This window comes from Grampus griseus, assembly GCF_964374135.1.
Source record: "Grampus griseus genome assembly, chromosome: 1".
Taxonomy (NCBI): domain Eukaryota; kingdom Metazoa; phylum Chordata; class Mammalia; order Artiodactyla; family Delphinidae; genus Grampus; species Grampus griseus.
Window position 1 is genome coordinate 15,873,029 of NC_139017.1, and position 21,279 is coordinate 15,894,307.

At 35.7% G+C, this 21,279-nt stretch overlaps 1 protein-coding gene across 4 annotated transcripts in view; it reads right to left on the minus strand.

The window, feature by feature from the left end:
- Positions 1-21,279, minus strand: part of GPATCH2 (G-patch domain containing 2) — a gene marked incomplete at its 5' end in the record, with an annotated part of 166,181 nt that overhangs the window by 59,869 nt on the left and 85,033 nt on the right. For all 4 annotated transcript variants that reach the window (XM_082657248.1, XM_082657247.1, XM_082657249.1 and 1 more), the window contains one exon: positions 4,902-4,969. In XM_082657248.1, the coding sequence (XP_082513374.1) occupies positions 4,902-4,969 (68 nt within the window). The remainder of the gene's footprint in view (positions 1-4,901; positions 4,970-21,279) is intronic.

Below are 21,279 nucleotides of genomic sequence, written 5' to 3' on the forward strand. Positions count from 1 at the left end.
AATCACTATACATAAGTTGGCTGTGTTTGGATACACTAACAACAAAGTATCACAAAGAGAAGTTATGAAAACAATCCCATATACAATAGCATCAAAAATAATAAAATATTTAGGAATAAATTTAACCAAAGAGGTTAAACATCTATACACCGAAAACTATAAAACACTGATGGAAGAAGACACAAATAAATGGAAAGAGATTTTGTATTCATGAATAGGAATAATTAATATTGCTAAAATATCTATACTATGCACAGATATCCATGCAATCCACAGAGTGAAGGGAATCATAAAAATTCCAATGTCATTTTTCACAGAAATAGAAAACAAATCCTAAAATTTGTATGGAGCTGTAAAAAACCCTAAGTAGCCAAAGCAACCTTGATAAAGAAGAGCAAATCTGGAGCTATCACACTCCCTGATTTCAAACTATCTTCAAAAAATACATATTAAATATATATATATATTATAGCAATCAAAAAAGTATGGTATTGGTTAAAAACAGACACATAGATCAATGGAACAAAACAGAGAGCCCAAAAATAAACCCATGCATATATGGTCAATTAATATACACACATACAATGGAGTCTTATTCAGCCTTAAAAGGAAGGAAATCCTGCCACTTGGGACAACATGGATGAACCTGGAGGGCATTATGCTAGATGAAATAAGCCAGACAGAAAAAGATAAATAGGGCTGATATCATTTATATGTGGAATCTTAAAAAAAAAAAAACAAAAAGTTGAACTTCTAGAAACAGAGTAGAATCGTGGTTGACAGGAGCTGAGGTGGGGTGTCGGGTGGAGGAGCTGGGGAGAGGCTGATAAAAGGGCACAAACTTTCAGTTATAAGATGAATAAAGCCTGAGGATCTAATGCACATTAATGACAACTGTAATTAACAATATTGTACTGTATGCTTTAAAGTTAAGAGAGTAGATCTTAAATGTTCTCACCAAAAAAAAAAAAAAAAGTAAATATGTGAGCTGATGAATGTGTTAATTCGATGGTGGGAATCTTTTTACAATGTGTGTGTGTATAAATATACATAAAATCATGTTGCACACTTTAAATAGTCTACAAGTTTTTATTTGTCAATTATATCTCAATAAAGCTGAAGGGAAAAAAAAAAAAAAGAAATGAGTTGCAAAAACTGTGCAGCACCCTGGAAGGGCATCTGAGGTAATGAACATATCAGCTGTGATCTTACATATAAATAACAAGAAAGGTCCTCCAAGAAAGCAGAAAAGGACTGCTTGCCAAATTGGACGTATATTAAGTGCTTCCTTTACCAAATAGGAGCTTTTGTTGAAAATAGGCTCATTCTCCACAATTCTATATTTTATATGCAGTCACCTTTAATTTATGCTACATACAACATACTACAAGGAGCCATAGCCAGATCTGATTAAAGCTTCATGTCACTCAGAGGTCCCGGATGAGATTTTGAGACAGATGATGTAACTGGATGAGACTTTGAAGTGGTCTTCTTTGGGAAAGGCAGGAAAGGTATTTCACACAGTATGTATGTATGGAGTGAAGAGTGTGTATGAATGTTGAAAAGTCAGTGAGCTGAGTACAACAAATTTTGTTAGCAGCTACTCAATGGAGAGTATCCTCTTCCTATCCTTATCTTGTTAGGGGCCACTATGTGCCAGACTCAAGAAACCTGTCATGACTGATCTAAACCTTTGCTAGACACCTACCTTCCTAAACGCGCTTGCAACTATGGGTGACCAAGTAACCCAGTTCTGGTCAATGAGAATTAAGGGAAGGTGGGTGAGTGATTTTTGCAAATAATTTTGTTTCTTGAGGAAAGCTGCTTGTACTGTCCTTCCCTCTTCTTCCTGCCTTGAATGCAGACATGATATGTGGAACCATAGGCGCCATCTTGAGACTATGAGGCAGTAAATGTGAAGACACATAAGAAAAAAAGACCAGGAAGATGCTATGTGTTGAAATGTGTCCCCCCCCCATCCAAAGATATGTTGGAGTCCTAACCCCTAGTACTGTAAAATGTGACCTTATTTTGAAATAGGGTCTTTACAGAGGTAATCAAGTTAAAATGAGGTCACTAGGGTGGGCCCTAATTCAATTTGACCTTATAAAATGCTGTTATATATCTGTATCTGTGTCATTATAAAAAGCAGAAAGTTGGACACAGATACAGACATAGGGCAAAGGCAATGGGAAGATGAAGGCAGAGACTGGGGTGATGTAGCAGAAATCAAGGAACAGCAAAGATTGCCAGCAAACCACAAGTGAGGAAGGGGGCAAGGAACAGATTCTCCCTCAGGGCCCTCGGAAGTAACCATCCCTGCTGATACCCTGATCTTGGACTTCCAGGCTTCAGAAATGTGCGACACCCAAAGCACTCTTAAGGAAGAAGAGCAAAGCTTGGAGGTGTCATGCTCCCTGGTTTCAAACTATACTACAAAGCTATAGTAATCAATACAGTACAGTACTGGCACAAAAAAAGATACACAGACCAAGGGAACAGAATAGAGAGCCCAGAAACAAACCCACACTTATACGGGCGATTAATCTATGACGAAGGAGGCAAGAACATACAATGGGGAAAAGACAGCTTCTTCAATAAATGAAACTAATATAATATTGTATGTTACCTATACTTCAATAAAAAGTATTTTAAGAATATAGAAAATTAAAGGGAGAGTGCAAGAATGCAAGAGGAATTTTATTCTGCAATGAAATAAAAGAAAAAGTATGGAAAAAGAAAAGAGCTATGAGACAATACATTTGTTGTTTAAGTCACCCAGTTTGTGATACTTTGTTACTGTAGCTCTAGGACATGAATACAGGTGATGAAGCAGAAAAAGAGAAATAGTCTGGCCCTTGATAATAAGCTTAGTAGCAAGCCCTAGAGCCACTTCCTTCTAACTTCTCGTGTGAGGAAAAGAAAAACCAAACCTTTTGGTCTGAGCTAGCATTAGTTTCATACTCTGTTACTTGCACCTAGTACATCCTGAAAAATATAATAGATGACTTTTCAATCAGTCTTGAATAATAAATAGGGTTTTGACAGATATGGATAGGAGGAGATGAATGAGCAAAGTCACTGGCTAAAGGGGCCAGTGCAGCAGAGGTTCTATTCAGGGCACAGAGGTAGACAGCTGGACCACTGGTGTTAGGAGGAAGAGATAACGGATAACAAAGTGGAAATGTAACTGGAGCCAGGTTGTGGAAGGTGTTTAACGATATGCTAAGGTTTGTCTACTGTCAAGAGGCAATCAATACTGGAAGTTTTAATAGGAAAATAAAAGGATCAGAACTGAACTTGAATAGTAGAAGTAAGTAGTATGTACTGAAATAGTGAGAGAGTAGAGACAGAAAGATCCATATAAAAGATAACAGAGCTGTAATTAAAATAATGGAGGAGGATGTGGAAAAGAGGAGGTCAGAATGAGATACTAAAAAAAGTGGACGTAGCAGGTAGGGTGCGAGGTAGTAAAATGACCGTTTTAGTCCCGAGTGTTGAGAGAATTGTAATCAAACACATTGGTATGACTTGGGAAACTCTAAAAACGGTGGCATCTAAGTTCCATCCCCAGAAACTCTTATTTATGGGGAGATGGGTGTGGAAGGGTTGTTGGGATATTGCAATGAGGGTCATACTGGCTAATTTCAGAAGCAATACTCAACTGACATTATTGCATTTGTGCTATTTTAAATACAAACTTTTATGTCTTCACTCACTCAACAACTGGCACTGGATTACGATGGTGATAGAGATTGTTTGTCCTCAGGGCATTTACAATCTTTACCAAATGCGAGTTTTGGCTTAAATATAGCTCTAAATCTACTTTCTTGAGTATTTGTTTTCTATCAGAACAGAAAATCGAGACGGAAACATACAAATCTTCTGGTGGTCCTTATGAGATAAAAAATGCTTTATCCATTTTTATTTTTTTCTGTTTGAGTGAAAAAAGAGAGAAGGTCTTTTATGGGATAATGAAACAATGAGTAAGATAAGCTATTAAGAGGGAAGATTGTGATATCATAAGCTATAAAAGTAAATGTATAAAAATAATCTATATAGATAATATTTTATATCATATAAATTATACTATATTAATATTTATAAATTAAGCTACATCTGAACAATAATTTCTGCTTTATATTTGATAAAAAGTAGATTTAAAAAACAGAACCTAATGGGTCCTAATATAATTGTTTTCCAGAAAAAATTCATTCAATAATTAATTCATATCGTTCCATACTTTAATGGTCTTTCTCAAGTGCAACCAGCTTCATAGGAGACACATGGTATTGAGCCAAAATACACAACTTATTTCAGGTTTTCCAACAAAGATGTATTTAGAGATAGAATTAGCACCTAGAAATTCACCCCATAACTCACCAAGCCACAGCTTTACTTTTTTGGAGTTATCTAGTAAATTAGTCTCTTCCTTTTGTTGCTAAATGCAAATACTTTCTGGTCCCATCACAGCTCATGCTGGACAGGAGAAGAGGGTAGAGAATTCATGAGGAAAAGACTCACTCTTCATTTCAGTACCTTAGAAAGGGTTGTAGAAGGAAGGAAGTGAGGATGGATGAGTCGAAGGAGAGCTCGATGCTACTTAATGTAATGAAAATTTAAACGCTTTGAGATGATCTTATATATGACTTTCAGTAACACGTGAATTTCAAATTCTATTGCAAGTAAAATAAAAGAATGATTACTTAAAAACTTTTCTTTATATTTCTGTCATGGGTTTCATTTAAATTGTTCTTGGACTACTGTCCTTGGTATATGATGTTTACTCTTTTATAAGACAGATTTAAATTGAACCACCTTTACTAGCAATAGCTACCAATTTCCCAAAAGAGAGATACAGAATAGCCCAACAAGATTATACAAATACCATGCATACTCACTCATGGTGATGAGAATCTGGGGAAAAGTGAACCATTCTCTTGTTACTGACTGGGCCAGGAGTGGTCACCTGAAAGGAGATTTAAAACCAAAAACAGGTCACCATTGAGTGTGTAAAAAGGCAGTGAATAACAGGGATGTTTTCATTTGAGGACATCCACTCTGAAATGGAGAATATAACGATTCTCAAAACCTAAGACACAACTGCATGGACCAAAAGATATTTTAATTCCTGGTAACAATGTGCTATTTGTTTTAGTCTAGCATAGTTCCTCAGCTAGAATTTTAAGACTATTTAAAAAGTACCTTCATAACAGAAAAAAAAAAATCTTTCTTAAGAACTAGACCACTGACTCTCATTTCCAAATACTGGACAACTGCAAATATATTTAACTGTATATAAAAAAAGGTTTACTTAATTAGATTAGTGTTGAGAAGATGATATTTCCTAGGACCAACATGTTTGTAGTTAACTCCTAAATGTAAATAACATGTATTATAATGCACACATTTTAAATGCATACAAATTAGGGGTTTGGGATTAAACTATACTCACTACTGTATATAAAATAGATAAGCAACAAGGACCTGCTGTATAGCACAGGGCACTATATTCATTATCTTGTAATAACCTAGAATGAAAAAGAATCTGAAAAAGAATATATACATATATATATGTATAACTGAATCACTTTGCTGTATATCTGAAACTAGCACAACATTGTAAATCAACTGTACTTCAGAAAAAATGCATACAAAGACTTAAGTCAAGGAAGTAGTGAGTAGTCCTTTTTATAGTTTTCCCATAAAGTTAGGAATTATTTGTGTATTTACATAGAACAAAATGTAATTTCACTTAAGAGAAAAAATTTTATTCCTTTATTTCTAAATCAAATTAAAAAGCTGAGAAAGAATTCAAGGTTCAACTTTTTTGATATTGCAAGCTATTCCCATTTTTAAAGAAAATGTCACAACTTTCCTATCCTATAGCGGGTTCTCAACGGGAACATAAAAACAGCATGAATCCACCATCACAACTGATGAAACATAAACTGACAGCAAAAGGCTTTACATTATGCTCCGCTGTATTAAAAAAAAAATCCCTCTGTAATTATAGAAGTGCTACTTAACGTATAGAATCCAAAAAGGCATGATGAGGCAACAAATACCCCTCAGAAGAAACGAACATTTTCAAAAATGTTATTTTGTCTTGTATCAGTTGGGTAACGTGGATGCCAGCACACACTGAAACTCTAAGAAATGCAAATATTGCAAATGTGCACAGATGATGACATTAATAACCCTATGGTTTGAGCACCACAGGTAAACATGTGGCTCAACTCCAGGACTACATCCTGCATTCATCTCAAAATGAGGTTTTCATGCTATTCCAGTGGGTAACCCTGGAATATAGTAATCCATTTTCTACACAGTGGCTATGAGAAAAGCCGACTGCGCCTATGTCATGCTTTGTTAGAGGTTCATGATCACATTATCTCATGGTGGACCTGACACTTTTATTCAGTTTACAGTATGTTCTATGTACAGGCAACTTATTTCCTTTGCCAGGGCTGCTGACAACCTTTTCCACACTATATTAATCTTGTTTACTGACTTTATCTTGGTACAAATATCAGAAAACTGAACTTTTTATCTCAGAGAAAGAATAAACAAAGTGTTGACAGAAGCAGAAGCTATTTTCAGGGCTAAAATTGCTTGTTTACCTGCAGCTATACTTATGGAAAAATGTTTAAGTCTTGCTCTGGCTTGAAATATGTAATCTGAAATTTAATAAATGAAGGAATTTCACATATACCCATGTGATAAATTGCCTGATGAAAACAATGCAACTGAATACAACAAAACAGAATTTATAACTAATATATACCACAATACAAATGTAAGCTTTCAATCTAGTCAGAAATAATCATACTATGTATTTCTCAGAAATCATATACAGAAACTATAAGCTCAATTCAACTGCTGTAAATAACTCACAAAAGATTTACAATATCAAATGTAGATATTTAAATGACTCTACCTATTCACCTAGTACATGGCCCTTTTTTTAAAAAAAAGAGGTGAATATCCTTCACTGTTATTTCAAGTCAATTTTGGTTTTACTTTTAAAGATATGTAAAGAGGCATAATTTAGAACTTTTTAAATGAAATAAAGAAACACTGAGATCCATCCATGATGATCTTAGGGTCAATGACACTGGCCTGCCTCAGGAGTGAACTATTTTAACAACAGGAATCTTTTGCAACTTTAGTGACTAGACATGCTTACCAAAAATCTGAGGGTGAGATCTTAGTATAGAATTCAGCTTATGGAAATCAGGGCTATACTGGAGTTTCAGTGTTTTTTAAACTTGAAAACATGTATTTAATATGATTGATTATTAGTAGATACTTCAAAGAATTATAAAACGTCAAGAAACATTCTTACAGAATTCTTCCTAAAGATTTATAATTCGGGGTTAATCTTTCTAAAAATGAAATGAAGCAACTTAAAATAGCAGGTCAAAGTATTAATTTCTAGTAAATGATTAAGTATGGTGATTATTTTATTCTCCAAAAAATATGCCTTCCAGGTATTACAGAAATGTCTTAGAAAGAAATCACAAATTAAAAAAAAACATAACTCTTTAAATATCCCATAAGATATTCATGTTGTAAAAGTTATTTGTTAGAAAAAGTAGATTTTATTTCAAAAGGTCAGATAAGAAACAGGTATTCTGTTCTTCATGAGAAATAGTATCTCCACAATCCAATTCTTGTTATTTGTTAAAACTCTGGAAACAATCTTTTATATAATTAGCCAATATTTACTGATAAGAATCTTAAACATCACACTATATGCCCTGAATTTTTATGATTCATTTGTTAAATATTACTACGTCAATAGTGACTACAATCCTAAATAAAGTAGGCATATTTCTTTTCAGTATCCATGTTTATTATGCAAATTATTAAATTAAAAAAATAAACTCAAAGTTAGATAGGAATGAATGGTCTCTGGATAGCATAGTGTTTATGTCAACTTCTGGCCTTACTAGATTGTGAAATAAACTATAATGCTAAAAGATCACATGGATCTCAGTTTTTACTATTGTTATTTACAATCAAGTTATCAACCTTAGAAAATCAGAAATGTAGTAGTTACTAGACGAAAACTTAATAACAGCTGTACAAGTACCACTATCAAAATTCATAAGGTCAATAAGTACCAATATAAGGGAAATTGAGCCAAATGATTTCAATGACAAAATATCTTTAGCAGTTTTATTAGATACATTAAAAGAAATTTCTTATTTTTTCTATCACTGACTTATCAACACTGATTTTATGACTTTCCTTCAAAGATAGACAGAACAGTTGGTTTTATACCTCATTTTCACTTTGTTATTATTACCAAACCCACTGCATCTTGTCCCATTCTTCTATAATTAGATGGTTGAATGAACTACTTCCCATATCAGGTAAACTTACCTGAGACACAACGGTCTTATGAGATTAATAATGAGTTTGTTCAACATGAATGATATCCTACTTATGTTCTCAATGAATAAGATTCCTTCTATAAATTCAGGAGATGTTATGTCTCCATAGAAGCACAAGAAACCATCATCCTTTCTTCTCTGCCTCTAGTAGAGCCATTGTCCTCCAACTTTTCTCTCACTTACAATTATATTTTGCTTTCCAAATGCTATTCTGCTTCAGTGCCTACACTGACAAACACTTAGGGTGGCAGGCTGCCATTCAAAAGAAGGCCTTTCAGTTTTGTGAGAACTGGTCAATCAAATCCGCCCGGCCTCCAGGCTACAGCGAGACATTGTCTGAGCCTCCCTGCCAGTTTGTCAAGACCCAGAAGCTTCCTGCTTCTCTAAGGACCATTATTAATTTGACTCAACTTCTCTGAAGAAAGAAACAAGCCTTTAAAATTTAGAAGGCTCTGCATGAAGGCCCCTCACCCCCGGTACATTCAATAAATGTGTCAGTCAAATATATGTGACAGATATTAAGGAAAACAACTCAACAGCAAGAGGCTTAAAAACAGGACTTTAAACCCTGGGGGTAAGAAGTAAGGAAAGGAAAGCAAAGAGGTGGAAGGAAACTAACTTACTATAGTTGCTAGTCTATACATTATCTTCATTTAAAAACAAGCCCAAGAAAATCATATTCTAAATGTTTTGCAGTAGTTGATTTTAATTAATAGTTGTTAAATGAATGTGAATAATGTCTATCTTTTAATCACATACAGAAGAATGAAGAAAGATTCTCCAGAAGTATTTCAAATGAGGGCACCTGAGTTTACATAAGTGTTCTAAAAATTTCGTACAAGATAGTTGGGAGAATGAATAAAATATTTCATTGTGTCACCTATTCTCATATCTAATATTACAGAATGGTCATGATTCACAAAAGGCACAATTTATTTGGGGATGGAAAGCATTCAAGAAAATAACATTAGAATTACTTCTAAAACAACATACAAAAAAGTAGAAATTACTTTTCCTGCTTTTCAACATGTCGATTTTCTCATTCCAGAGCCATCCATAGCTCCACACTGAAAGCAAAATTAAAACTACTGAGAAATGCATTTGAAGCCCTCTCTAATCTCATCCCTGCTTTCCACTGTGATCCTTCTCTCCAGCTCCTGATGCAGTAGTTGATTGTTCCTTGCTCTAAACCCCAAACTGCTCTGCTTGATACAATTCAACAAATATTTACTAGTTACCTATTGTGTATATAAAATCATGCTTAAATTTACTATATAATGAGTGGTATATGGTTCCCATTCAGTTGGGTGACTTTAGTTGTATCGTTACATTGATTGTTACATTGATTAGTTATATTGTTACAAATATTACTAATCTTTTTTATATAATGATAAAGTTCTGTGTTAAGGGACCCCTCTAATTCCAAGGTGGGTTTTTTTTGTTTGTTTGTTTGTTTGTTTTAAAGAAAGAAAGATCAGTAAATAATTCATGTGCTAATGTTTGGGATTTTATAAAATCTAATAACATTACAGAAAGATGTACTAAGTTCTCATCATTATTCATATCTTTAAGTATACCAATATTCATAAACAATCTTGCTCTTATCAGCAGAGCTCACCCTGGTAAGATTTTAGGGGAAAAAAACCTCTTTTTAGGATCTATGCAGCATCTACTATTCATAGCCTTCATGTTATCTAAATTATATTGTAGTAGATGCAAGACAGTGAGTGAATCTGATGACTTTTACCTGGGTGTCAAGGTTAAAGATTCCACATTGTTCCATTATACTTTTACTATGCAATTTTTAACCCTTCTTGGAAGGATGTAAGCATGAACAACCCAACAATAAAAGTGTGATAATGACTACCCATGACACATCAAGAATTAATACAATTTGTAGAAATATTTTTGTGATTAATGATGACACTCCTATTCTTTATCAGTCTTTCCTGCTTATAAGGTAAGTTTTCACAGGCAAGATGGCTAAAGTGAATAGACATCATTATCCTCAAACACTAGATGAAGAAACTAACACCCACTGAGGTGGGGGCACATCACACCCAGATTACAAAGACTAAAAACAGAGCTAGATTTGAACCTACGTTGTTCTATCACAATTTACTAAGTTTCCCCTACAGGGGACCACACAAAGGAGACAATACATCAAAACAAGTGTTTTTTGTATTTGGGGATTTGCCACAGGAGATGCTGGCTTGAATCTAGAATACACTCTTGGAAAATCTTCAGCCTAGAAATATACATTCAAGGACATTCTGGTCTTTACTTGTAACTTCAGGGTAACCTACAGGGCTATTATAAATATAGGCAAGAGTGAGCATGGCAGCTCAAATAGGGTTGTCAGCCCATGTTATGGAGAGACTAACAAGAATAACAAATGGCTCCACCGCTAGTCATTACAGGCAAAGTAGTAAAAGAAATTTAAAAATCGCACTAGAGAGGAGTAAACATTTCATGATGAGAATATGTGAAGAAACTTGGAAAATTTGAGAACTTGGACTATTTTTTTCCTTCAAAAGCGGATTAACAATGTAAATGTGAGATTACACCTTCAAACCAGAAAGGTTTTATAAAGAATCAAAAAATCACAGGAAATAAAGCACAGAGAAGCACAAGGCTATCCTTTCAATTGAGGATTACCCTTTCTGGCAGGAAGCGTATAAGTCAAAGGGAAGATGCTAACCTTTTAGCTGCCAGTATCACATGAAGTAGTGACTGAAGACAGACTTCAGGTAATCTGGAAGTAATCTTAGTACATTTTCAAGTAATAGCAGCACATATATCTCTTTAAAAGAATTCTCAAAATGCGAATTATACTAAGCTGATAGAGGTGTGGAAAATATACACACATACATATGTGTATATATATGACAACATTAGCAATTCTTCTATTTTCATTCTAAAACTAAACAATGTAATTGTTTTAAATCTTCTCTTTAAACAGCTTTTTCCTAGTTAAAATAAGTCAGCATTAATAATTAAGAATTTAGAATTATTGGCCTATTAGAATAATAATACTTCTAATTATTAAGTGCATAAATTCTCATTTCTGGCCTACAAAATAATGAATGATCTAAATGTTTTAATAGAAAGATTAATCACTACATAATTAAAATACATATACAGCAACATTTTTTTTTTCTCACGACTCCACGGTAATTTTTCTTTTTTTTTTTGAGTAAGGAACTAAAAATTAACCAGCTCGGAATGATGGCCAATAGTGATTAAAGAAAGAGTTTCACTTTGCCATCTAGTTTTAGTAGCAAGCTGTGAGTGGCCTCTGCTGGCTGACCAAAGCCTTCTTAAATCACTCATTCATGATGCTTGCAATACCATAGGCTTCAAGAAAATAAGGATAGGTCCACAGATGTTTATACAAAATCCATTGTGCATAAAGATCTGCCTTTTATAAGAGTAAATGCCAAAGTAATAAACAAAATGTGCACAAGATGGTGGAAAAAACTTTATAATCTCATCCCACTGCAACATACTTAGATTATACTCCAAATCTATACATCTTCTAAAATTTGAATTTATAAGCCATAAGAGTATGAATGTAGATTATCTTATTCAATTCACATCAAGCAATTCACATCTACATTTAAAAATAAGCATTTTCTTGAGGTTCATTTTACACACATACACACAAACCTTTTCTCAAAATTAAGTGTATAATGCAGGGAAATGCAAAGAAAGACTGAAATAAAAACCTTTTAAACAATTAGTGATTTAAAAAGGCATTAACATTTTATATGATGGTTTACGAAGATACTAGCCGGAAACACAGTAAAGCAAAACAATTTGAAAGATTTCTAGATCATTGTACCCCTGTTTGGGTAGAAGTAACTTTATATTCAAAACTTAAAATTGCAATGAGGAAGTTGAAACCTTACTAGTATTAGGTTATGTTAATTTAGTAATCATAATAGAGAAGAAAAAAGTTTCCTTTTTTTCTCAGCAGCTTTCTATTAATAAAAACCTCCTGTGCATTATAGAATTTGTGATTTTTAAATTTATCTATTTAAACATACCATTATATATGATTCTCTTCATACTCTACCCAATCTATCCACTTAAAATATACCCCATTATCAAATATGCCTAATGCCATCAAAAGGTGACTACATTTACTTTAAAAAGTTATTGTTCTCACATGTGACAATACTCCAGTATATTTCAACCCTCATTTCAGAATTCAGTCCCATTATCTTGCCTGCTCAAAAAATTGTTCACAGGGTTAGCTAGCTGACATATTAGATAACCCTCTATCTCACCAGACACTACTGGGATATGACACACTGACCCACTGTAAGCCCTTATTATTAGCCTGAAATATATAGCACGTAATGCAGCTCCTGCCAGGGAATTTGTTTATAAAAATCCCTTTATCTCCCCGGACATTCATAACGCTTTTAAAAATAATGTTCAACTATTTAAAGAAATTTCAAACAACAAATAAAAATTCTAATGGATGTTTTGAAGCCTATCCTCCCATCTCTTGCAATTCTGCAGAAGCTTAAAAAAGCAAAAAAAAAGGGAGTCACATATACAGAAAATAGAAACTAGAAAGTGTTTCCTTCTTGAAGCTTACGTATACAGAGTCTATTATATAAAGAAGAGACTTAAAAAACAAAAAAGATGCTTAATAATTCCCATTCCTAATGAGAATTATAACACACTTGAAAAGCTTGGTACATGTAAAAATAATTTTTTTTTTTTCGTAGTATAAGAGGTCGGGGGTAACATGGCAGTGAAGGTGATTATGATAATCAGCAAACACGACTGATAAAGTAAAAAATCATTAAGATAGCTTTTTGAACAAAAACCCTACCACATACATTAAAAAATTTACTTTAGGAATATAAGCAGACTAGGAAAACTTTTCAGTGCTTAGTTATAAATTACTTAAATTATTCTGATACTGGAAGACATGATCAACATTTCAGGAGCTAAAATTACTTTCTTTCCACATTAATTATTTGATAATTTATCACACCATTATCAGTGGTGCATATGCCCTTTTGAATTGCGTGGTTTTTAAAATTTTTCAAATTGTTTTTATAAACTAGCTTATTTCTTCCTACCTTAAGCTGACAGTGATGTTATGTGGAATTTTAATTTATATCAAAAGAGAAAAATTACAGCTGGTTTTGATATTTAAAAGATTGCCTCTAAGAATAGCAAGGATACACTGATGGTAATTTATAAGAAAAACGCTGATAGTCTCCACATTTAAAAATTGATTACCTTAATATGGTTTATATTTAGCAAATAAAACACTTAAGATATTATATTCTACAAGCTGTTCTCCTTAAGCAAAGATGCAGGCAACCACCCAGTCTCGTGTAATGAAGTTCTGATTATTATACTGTTAATTGCACTAAAACATGTCTATAACTTAAAAAACAAACCCGCGTAACTGTGACTTGAGAGGAGAAGAAAAAAGATCACAACTACAAGCATTTGCAAACTATTCTTTAAGGTATGTATAAATGAGTGAATGAATTAATTAAAAACAAATCAAATATTAGTTAAAGATAACAGAATATCTCAGTATCTTACATACTATCTTTCTCAATGAATGGCTACACAAATCACAAATAATAACCTGTAACCTTCAATATCCTCTGGCCAATATATATTTCGAGTAAAAAAAATCACATAGTCAGACCCTCATATCTGGGGGACATTTGTTAGTAGAATTAGCTTTAAATTGAAAGAAGTAAGTATCTAGCTTAACTCTGGTTGCATCATAAAATCAATCAGACAGCCAGAGATGGTCATGTGAGGTAAGGTCTGGCCAATAAGAAGTATGTCAATCACTGGGTGGAGCTTCTAAGGAAAATTCTTTCAATGGGATTTACTAGCTGCCATGTACTTTGTGCCCTTCTTTGTACTTCAGGTTGCCCGGGATGCAGGCAACAACACCCATTTTTTTGACTAGCAGTGAAAGATCAAAAGAATCAAAGGTTTCCACCCTGCCATCCTTTATCTGGATAACAAAGCCATCAAATGTCTTCTCATGACATGAAGAAGAAACAAAGCAAAACACTCTTTCGTTCAAGACACCATTATTTGGGCATTTTGTTACATGCACCGAGCCCAATCCCTAATCAATGATAATAAAAGTAATACTGCTGATTGTATTCATTAAATGCTACCTTTATTCTTTTTTTTTTTTTTTTTTTTTTTTTTGCGGTACACAGGCCTCTCACTGCTGTGGCCTCTCCCGTTGCGGAGCACAGGCTCCGGACGCGCAGGCCCAGCGGCCACGGCTCACGGGCCCAGCCGCTCCACGGCATGTGGGATCTTCCCGGACCGGGGCACGAACCCGTGTCCCCTGCATCGGCAGACAGACTCTCAACCACTGCGCCACCAGGGAAGCCCGCTACCTTTATTCTTAAAACAAAACAAAACAAATCAAAAAATACATGCCGTTCAGTGGGTCAGGAATCCACAAGAGAAGAGTTATTGAATATCTATTCATCACGCCCAGTACTCTGCTAAGTGCTATAGAAGATACTAAAGGACTGCATAATACAAACCCTGCTAGCTAATATGTTACAAACTCAAAATATATAAACCAATAAAGATGAAACAACCACTAAACTGTGTGCATTTAGTTATAACTGCAATAGCAGTTCGAAAAAGAGAAATTGTTGAAGCCCGACTTAGCACATGAGTTTTTTGGCAGAGAGACTAAAGGTGAGTGCTAGAAATGGGAAGAATTTAAGCTGATGGAAGGAGGGAAATTCTATGCTAAACACGGATACGAGGTGTGGATCAAAAGAGTATTTAGACTGAAAATGAAGAAGCCCAGCTAGAGCAGAAGTCTGACGGAAATAAAAGCTGGATAGGTAATAAAGTTTCAGAAATCTAGGAATTTGGTTCATTCCGTAAAATAGTCTATGTTCGAGTCTCCACAGATTGAGCTAGAACATCCTGACTAGCTGATATTGTCAGAGTCCAGTAAGAAAAGGGTGCCTCATGGGGTTAGCAGATGTTAAGCTATTATATATAGGATGCATAAACAACAAGGTCCTACTATATAGCACAGAGAACTATATTCAATATCCTATGGTAAACCATAATGGAAAAGAATATAAAAAAAAGAATGTATCTATCCATATAACTGAATCACTTTACTAGACAGTGGAAATTAATACAACACTGTAAATCAACTATACTTCAATAAAAATAAATAAATAAATAAATGGTACAACCAAAAAAGAAAAGAAAAGGGTGCCTCAAATCAAAATAATAAAAAGAAACAAAAGAGGAAGTATTTTCCTATTTTAAGTTGCTGTATTTTCACCTTCAGTAAATCCCAATCCCTGTTGCTTCTGGGTTCCTAGGATCAAGAGCCTGTGAGCTGCAAGAACAGTTTCCTCTACCTGCAGCATGAAGACGCAAGCCCTTCTGCCAGTGACGGCTGGGCCTTGAGGCTCCTGCCTTCCCACTCTTGCAGAGCATGGAAAGGAGAACGGAGGCTGAAGTAGGGGGTAAGACGGAAACCACGGTTCGAACTGCCCCCACTCACGTAGGGTAAAGTGAGGGGTAAGAGCAGACAAGCATGGGGGAACCGAGGAATATCTGCTTAGCTCTGGCACAGCCGGTAAGGAGGCAAGTCTCCAGCAGATTCCCACATTTGAGTTGGCACTCTGCCCGAACTGGCACAGAAGTAGAAAGCTGCGTTGGTGGAAGGAGGGAGCTAGATGGATAGCCTGAGAGAAGGCTACTGGTTCCCCATGGACTGAGTGTGCTAGACAGGTGATCCAGGAGTTTTGGTAAACTAATGGGGGGGGGGGGCGGGACCAGTGGATGAGCAGTCTTGGGACCTAAAGAAGCACAGAGACTTGGAGATCAGAGACAAATGGCTGGAATGCATGGGCTTTGGTAATGGGTACCAGCATGGTACCTCCAAACGCCAAACAGGACCAGACTTATACAAGTGAATGAGGTGCCTGCGTTCAGATCACAACAGCTAGACAGACATCAGCAAGGACCAAAGTGTACTGCATGGACAGGAGGACGATGCATGGACCAAAGGTAATCTTCTCCATGACCCCAAGGGCACATAAACTCCCTACTCCTCTTGGAGAGAAGCAGATGGGAGGGGGAAAAGAAATGCAAGACCAAGCATTTGTTAGAAACAGACCTGATACTGAGATACAGTAATGGGCAAATCCGTTTCACTTCCTGACTCCTGCATCCCCACCCACACGCTCCTTCCCCACACCCAGTACTAATAAGTGGAAACTCACGAGAAATATCAAATGGACTAAATAAAGGTGCTCCATTTTCTTTGGCCCAAGTATTAAACTTCTGCCCCACTAGACTTACAAACTGACATCAACCCTTTAAATAGACTCATGGATAGAAGAATTATCCTTACACTAGAATAGATGAAAATCCTTCTGTGTGATCCATAAGCAAGTAATAAAGCATTAAGTACTTGACTAGTTTAAGCTTTCTCACTATTTTATAGCAAAATTCCACGTAACGTATTATATTTTTCAGTCTGCAGGTTACAAAATCAATTGTGGCCAAAACATCACTTTTATAATAAGATTAGGAAACAAAGCAATATGAAGTCTTACCAGTAATTCTTGCTGATTAGTAATTCTTATCAGCAAGTAATTCTTGCTTATCAGTAATTCTTGTGACCGATGCACTGGTCACAATGGGATATATCATCCACAAGGTTTTAAAATAATAAACCAGAATTTATGGATTTCATCAATTTTCTCTTTTTCTCCAGTATAGAGTAGTTCTTAGGAGCAGAACATCATCATGATTAAAAGTATGGGGTATGAAGCCAGATGGCCTGGGCTCTAAAGCCTGATTCCTCCATGCTCCAGCTCTATGACTGCTTTAACTTCCTCATCTGTAAAATGGGTATGAAAGTAGTACCCATTTTATAGAGCTATTACGAGAATTAAATGAGATAATCTTTAAAACACATAGATCAGTATCTCGTAACTATCATCATTTGTATTAATTGTCTCAAGGTCTAATGCAAGATACAATCTCAATAATAAGATGACACAATAAATATTACAATAGATGTAAGCAAGAATAAGGAGCTTTTGTAGGATTGCTGGGAGTTGGGAGCAAGGAGGGTGTGCATGCAGGGTGTGCATGAAGGGTGTGCATGCAGGGGGATGGTGCAATTGAAGATGTTTATTATTGGCAGCATCAATCACTCTTTTCAGTGAATTACTTGAAACAACAGAGCAATTGTTTCTCACGAGCATATAGGAAATGCCGATACATATTTAATATACAAAACACATCAAATTATAAAGAAGAGTTACTTTACAAATTAAGTGAAAACCACAAGGTAGCCAGTCTAAATCACAAAATTTAATTCAGTAATTTCCACAAAGACATTATTAGTGACTACATAAGCTGGTGCTTTTCTGATGCTTTTCAACTAGCGGAAAGGTCATGAGTTTAAATAGAGTTAAATATCTTATCTATAATAATGGTCCATAAATTGAATGTTTTATAGCTGATTTGCTGTTTTTGGCCGATTCTAAGGGCCTGAAGGAAACCCGAACTGGCAACCGGCAAACCATTTGAACTCATGCTATTGAAGTAATAAAGGGAATGCATCTCTTCCCATGCTCCAATTCAAACACACACACACACACACACACACACACACACACACACAGAAACACACACACACACAAACACACAAACATACACACACACAAACATACACACACAGAAACACACATACACACACACACACAAACACACACACACACACACACACACACGGATTCTTCGATCCACATACAACAGAAGTAATTTCTCTCTCTACTTGGAATACCTGTGTTTCTTTGCATCTTTCTTATATCACTTAACAGACTGCATCATGTTAAAATTTATATGTTTATGTCCTCTACAAGAAAATATATTTCTGGAAAGCAGTGGCTACTGTCTAATTTACCATTGTGTCAGTCACCAACAGAACTTGGTATATTTGTCTCTACTGACCCATGTGTTGAATTAGTCAAAAGCATAAGTATTGTTCACTACAGCTGATTAGCATTTTATGATAGTTATAAAACAACTTGGTATATATTCGGAAGAATTCACAAACAGGTTAAATACTATAATCTTTCAAACACCTGAATAGTTTGTCTTAGAAGCCATGTTGCCATCTCTATAACTAAAACCATTCTAATACCATTTCATAAAATTAAATAGTACAAAAACCAAAACTTGGTAGGAAGTATACGGAGAATCAACTGAAAAATGAATATAATTTACTAGGTGTTTTGCATAAAGAATAGTTCGCAAGGTTTAAAATACAGAAAATGAAAGAGATGATATTACTACCTTTAATGAATTCCTAGAACACTTGTACTCAAGTTGGTCAAAAGTAACAAAGAAAAAAGAATTCCAGAAAAAAGAAGTTGTCTTCAATTACCTTCCTGGGGTAGCACACTATTAAAAGAATTCATAGACAGAAAGGAGGCTGTCAAGTATTAGCATATATTCCAAGAGTACGGCAGGATATGCTCTTAAACTCACTCTAGAAGGAAGCTATCCATAAAGTAATGGTGGCATCTAAGCATCAATATAACTAAGAGACTAGATACAACTAACTTCTTGAGTTGCCCCATGGTATTAACTATGAGCTCTATAGACATTAAACCACACCATGGAATCTGAAACAATATCTTCTCCCATGGGTAGTTTGTGAAACACCGACATAAGGTCACTACAACCCAACTCTGCGGAACTGGCTACACAATTAGAATGCCTGCCGAGTAGCACACTCCATTGAAATGTGAACACATCCAAATGCAGGGATACTTGCACTTGTTTTATTCTTTTCTTTTGTCTTTTCTTTTATTGCTTTTTTTCTTTCTCTGTGATGAACCCGGTATGTACTATGTAAATAGTATCCATTGTGACTGATATCACCAAACATTGATTGAGCACTTTCTAGGTGGCCCGAACTCTCAGAAGTTGCCTAGACAGTATTTCTAATGCTCACAATGCTGCAAGATTCTAATTATTATCTCAGGCTCATGAATGAGGCTTAGAGAGATGAAAAGAAACCACCTAAGACCACCTGCTTCACACATAGCAGAGCCAGTATTTTAGTCCAAAAATGTCTGGTTCCTTTACTCAATAAGAAAATATTGAGCCTTTACATTATTTTCCTGCTGAGTAAAGGAACCAGATGTTTATATATAACGAACAACTAACTAACAAGGACCTACTGTACAGCACAGGGAACTCTATGCAGTATCCTGTGATAACCTATATGAGAAAAGAATCTGAAAAAGAATGGATATATGTATAACTAAATCATTTTGCTGTACACCCGAAACGAACACAAGGTTGTAAATCAACTCTACTCCAATAAAATTAAAATATGAAAGAGAAAGAAAGAAAATATTGAGCCTTTTCAGTGTGTCTTGGGTTGAGGAAGAGGATATATACTGGTGAACAAAGCTGAGGAGGATCGAGTATTGATGGCATGGAAAGACACACTGAACTAAAAACAAACAAATATACAAGAATGCAGTCAAATGCTCTGTGACCACCTGGAGGGGTGGGATAGGGAGGGTGGGAGAGAGGGAGACGCAAGAGGGAGGAGATATGGGAACATATGTATATGTATAACTGATTCACTGTTAAAAAGCAGAAACTAACACACCATTGTAAAGCAATTATACTCCAATAAAGATGGAAAAAAATATATATATACAAGAATGCGATAGATTGCTGGTAAATTCTAAGAAGGAAATAAAGAAGGAGAAGGTGGTGGGGAAGTGGAACCCCAGCTGAGCTGAGTCCTGAGGGGTGAGATGGAGCAGTGAAGCCAAGGGGAGGAGAGGTGGGAACATCCCCAGTCAAAGGAAAGAGCACATATGGAGGCCCGGAAGCAGGGAAGAGATGTTCAAGGAGTAGAACAGAGATCGGTGTGTCCAAGGACAGATGGTCTGGTGGAGATGGGAGAGCAGAAAGGAGCTAGAACACACTGTGTCTTCATGACCTTAATTCTAAGACGTTGTGCTCATTTATTTAGGCCAGCAGTTCTCAGCCTCTATATTCTTGAAAATGACTGAGGACTCCACAGAGCCTTTGTTTTATGGATATCTGCTGTACTGGAATTGAAACTGCCTTAATTTTTAAATCCAAGAATCTATAACTCACTGCTTGGAGACTGCGGAAAATACCACGATATACCCCTGAGAAAATGAAGTGAAAAAAGTCAAATAGTTTCTTAGTATTATTATGAAAACAGTTTTGCCCTTGTGGACCCCTTGAAGGAGTCCTGGGGATTCCCATGGGCCCCCAGACCACACTTTGAAAAGCAATGCTGTCTGCCATGGTTGTCCAAGGGTGGTCCCCAGGCCCACAGTATCAACATCACCTGGGAACCTGTCAGAAATGCAAATTCTCAGGCTTCAAGCCTCAAACTTACAGCCTGAGAACGTGTGGGAGGTGGAGCCCCACCATCTGGGTCTTATCAAGCCCTGCTAGTGATTCTGACGCTCACTGAGGTTTGAGGACCACTGTGCTCTACCTTACTGAAGGAGGCAGGGCAACAGGGGAAAAACACCGGTGGGGAGGTCGTAAGAAATGCTTTCACAGCATGCAAAATTTGGTTGTCATAAGCATAAATGAAAAGCTTGAAACCAAATGCAGGAAAAGAAAAAATTAAAAACCCTGCGGCAAGATAGAGAGTCAATAGAAGGGTAGTTTCTTTCTGAATAAAGGCATCAGACTGAGTGGAAACGGAAAAGGCCAAACTGGAAACCCTGACTGATTCTGCAAATATGTATGGCAGCGAATCCAAATGTCAATCTTCGTGGGTGGATAACAC